Source organism: Triticum urartu, chromosome 4 (assembly GCF_003073215.2).
Source record: "Triticum urartu cultivar G1812 chromosome 4, Tu2.1, whole genome shotgun sequence".
In the NCBI taxonomy this organism is placed as follows: Eukaryota; Viridiplantae; Streptophyta; class Magnoliopsida; order Poales; family Poaceae; genus Triticum; species Triticum urartu.
In genome coordinates, this window is record NC_053025.1 from 53346109 (window position 1) to 53349658 (window position 3550).

Here is a 3550-nt window from a genome sequence, read left to right on the forward strand (position 1 = left end):
TTTTATTAATTTTCTATATAAACTTGATTGTGTTGGGCCAGTAGATGTGACCCATCAGAAAAAGGCCCCAGCCCACTAAGCCTAGTGATGCATGATCGTTGGCTAGCAACAGCATGTGATATCGCGAACCAACCTGTGGTTGGATGGCTAGGGGGACAGTGGTATTCTCGGCCCACCAGGGTTCAAGTCCTGATGCTCGCATTATTTCAGGATTTTCGGCGATGCGTTTTCAGTGAGAGGAGACGTTCCCGTCGTCGATGACGAGACGCCTACGGCGACTTCTTAAATTTAAAAATGACATACCGACTCAGTCTCTCGGAGGTGCTAATAGGGGATAGGTTGTACGTGTGTACATATATATGAACGCTTACGTATGTACTGATGTTAAAAAAACAGCAGGTCATACCAAACGTTTTCGTTCGACTGGCTGTTTCGCTCGTAAAAAAACTAACGTTTCGTTCCGTTTTTTAAATGAGTTATTATAATCTTGTGTTAGCAGATTGTTTTTTTTAGGATAATTGTAATTGTATTAGTACTATGGTATGTTAAAACTGCATGCTTACTCGCAAAACAAAACAAAACAAAAGAATTGTGGGATTGAGGTTCTGGGATATGCGGTTATTTAACCAAGAACGGGAGCATCATTCAAATTTCCGCGCAGTAATTGGATCCCTCAGATGGCCTTAAAGGTGGGTAAATCAGTTGATCTTACCAAACCCTAATGACTGGGACATTCCACTATTGCACCAGCTATTCCACGATTATGATGTGGAAGCCACCAGCCAGATCAAGCTATCATCTCAGGCGTTGCAAGATCGCCATGCATGGCGCTATGAGAAGACGGGCCGGTTCACTGTTGGAAGCGCATACATGCTTGCTCTGCACGCACGCTGACTGAGCAAGGAGGCCTTCACCAATAGGGGTCCAAAATGGCTCCTCACTCCTGAACCTGCCGCTGGATGACTGCTCTGTTCCCTTCTTGCAGAACTGTGGCCAGCGCACCATTGCTTCCGACCTCACGCAGCTGCCACGCGCACGCGCTTCAGCTCCGGCGTCTGGCACGGCGCCCACGCTTCCGCGTACGGCGACGGGGCCGGCTGGCCTCTCCACACCTGCGACGGCTGCGCCGGTGCTGCTGCTGCTGTGCGCTCCGTCACCCGCACTGTCGTGGCCGTCTCTGCTTCCGCGTCCGACAGGCGCCACACCTTGACCGACCCGTCCAGGCTTCCGCTGTACACCACGAACCGCCGATCACCGCCCGAACCGGCGGCCGCGGCCTCCTCGTCCATGGCGACGCACTTCACGGGCCCGGTGTGTCCGGCCAGAACGGCGAGACCCACGTGCTCTGCCCCGTCGCGACGCCACACGCAGAGGGTCCGGTCGGCCGAGCCGCTCACGACGACGTTGCCGGCCACCGCCAGGCACATCACCGCCATCTTGTGGCCCTTGAGCACACCACCATATCTCGCCTCGCCGTCGACCCAGTGCCAGTAGGTGACCAGCCCGTCCGACGAGCCCACGTACACGACGCGGTCCTCGGGCGACACGTCGATGGCGGTGACCGCGCCCTCGCCCTTCCTCAGCACCTTCTCCAGGACATGCCTCGTCGCGTCGCCCTTCGCGGCCATCTCCCGCCGCCACACCTTGACGGTGCCGTCGGCCGACCCGGTGAACACGACGCTGTCGAACCCGGCGGCGGCCACGGTGTTGACGGCGTCGTCGTGCGCGCTGACGGACTCGAGGCACTTGGAGTCGGACACGCGCCACACCTTGAAGGTCCTGTCCCACGAGGCCGAGTAGAGCAGCCCGGCGCCCTCGTCGAGGCTGAGGGAGGACACGGCGTCGCAGTGCCGAAGCCACACCGCGCGCTGGCGCCCCCGGCGCTGCGTCTCGACGTAGCTGGTGGGGTTGACGGCGCTCTTGAGGTAGTCCTTGAGCTTCGGGAGCGACCCCACCTGGCGGTGCACGGCGGGGTTGTCCGCGTCGGCGCGCCACACGCGCACCTTGCCGTCCTGATGGCCGGTGAAGATGCGCCGGTCGCCCGCCACGACGATGGCCTTGACGAGGCCGCTGGCGGTCCTGAACCCGGCGAGCTCGCGCTGGTCCCGCCACACGCGCACGTTCCGGGAGTCGGTTCCGGTGTAAAGAACGTCCCCGGTCGCCGCCAGCGAGTAGACGTGGCCGTCCTCCTTGACCAGCGACGCGATGAGGCCCGTGGCCCCCGGTTCGGCAACATCACCCCCGGCGCCGAGGCCCGGGAGGTGCGCCCACGGCGACCTGGGCGTGGGCGGGGTGGAGGAGCCGCCGTAGCGGGACGGCGAGGCGTCCCCGTCCGTGGTGGGGTAGGACGAGCAGCTGTACCCGTCATCGTCCGACACGGATGCGGAGGAGGAGGAGAAGGACCTCGGCGAGCAGGCGGCCACCGCGGCCGGGTCCGGCCGGAGGAAGTGGAGTAGCTTCTGGTGGTTACCCATGGATCGATGCCACAACAACTCACAGAACAAACGATCGATCAGATGATGATTTGCGCTGCGCCGAGCGGCTGGGTCCTTTTTACGGCCTGCGTCGGAAGGAAAGCCGAGACCGAAAGGGAGGAGGAGAAGAAGCTTGCGAGGCTGGAGAAGATGGACTGATGGAGTCGAGCAGCGGCCGTATATATATCACGTGGAGACGGTGAGAGACAGAAACGAGAGCGATGCACGACGTTCCGACAGGTGGATCCGGATTGGTTTGATTTGATTGATTTTTTCCTTTCTTTTAAAGGAGGGTTCTGCTTTCTTGATTTTGTCGGTTTTACTACTAGAATATTATTATTTTAGTTTCAAAAAATAATATATTTTTATTTTGTTTATTCATCATTGGGAATGGGCCTGGACTCGGCGGCTGCTGTGATATCACCCAACAGTGGGCACGCGGCGAGCGCTGCTACGTTCGCAGGACTATGGGCAGGACTATTGTGGCATTCATCATTGGTTGGTTTCGTCACTTAGATTCATGCTAAAGAAATATCGCACTGCTGCACCATTCCGTTGGATTAAACAAAAAGGAGTGCCCATTCCGTTGCGATGCCAACGGCCAGGCCCGTACGTGATCGAACATTCCAGATCACTTGCGTTGCACGGCAGCGATCTTTCCATACTCAAATGTATCGGCACTTATTCAAAATTATTGTACTCCAAAGAGGACGTGCGTATGCTCGTTTACCACGCAAAAGACGCAGTAGAACCAAAGATTAACCATACCATAGCCGGCTGGTTAAGCGAATGGACGTAACTCACTCGATCGAAACTCGGAAAAAGTGTGCATGCAAAACATGCATGGAGTAGTGCTAGATACGCGAGCTTGATCGATCGAAACAGTGGATAGTTTCCTTCTCTGTTGGCGTGCTGGTTTGAGTGTTGGATCGAGCCACCCAAGCCTACATCGGTCGATATCGTACCTGTTTCTTGACCAATTTGGCGGGCGGAGCAGCAACTGTACAAGTATTCTTTTGTGTTCTGACTTTGTGCTGTGCAGTTCAGGGCGATAAAAACAGGAAGAAAAAGAGCAG

The 3550-nt window shown here is 56.6% G+C and overlaps 1 protein-coding gene across 1 annotated transcript; it reads right to left on the reverse strand.

Moving 5' to 3' along the window:
* Window positions 1-613: 613 nt before the first annotated feature.
* Window positions 614-2611, reverse strand: LOC125553516 (protein JINGUBANG-like). Its single transcript, XM_048717286.1, has one exon. It carries the CDS (start codon window positions 2472-2474, stop codon window positions 1017-1019), a length of 1458 nt encoding a protein of 485 aa, XP_048573243.1. The 5' UTR covers window positions 2475-2611; the 3' UTR covers window positions 614-1016.
* Window positions 2612-3550: the final 939 nt, after the last annotated feature.

Bases quoted from the DNA above. Each gene is read 5' to 3' on its own strand.
- LOC125553516 (XM_048717286.1), bottom strand. From the start codon at position 2,474: ATGGGTAACCACCAGAAGCTACTCCACTTCCTCCGGCCGGACCCGGCC.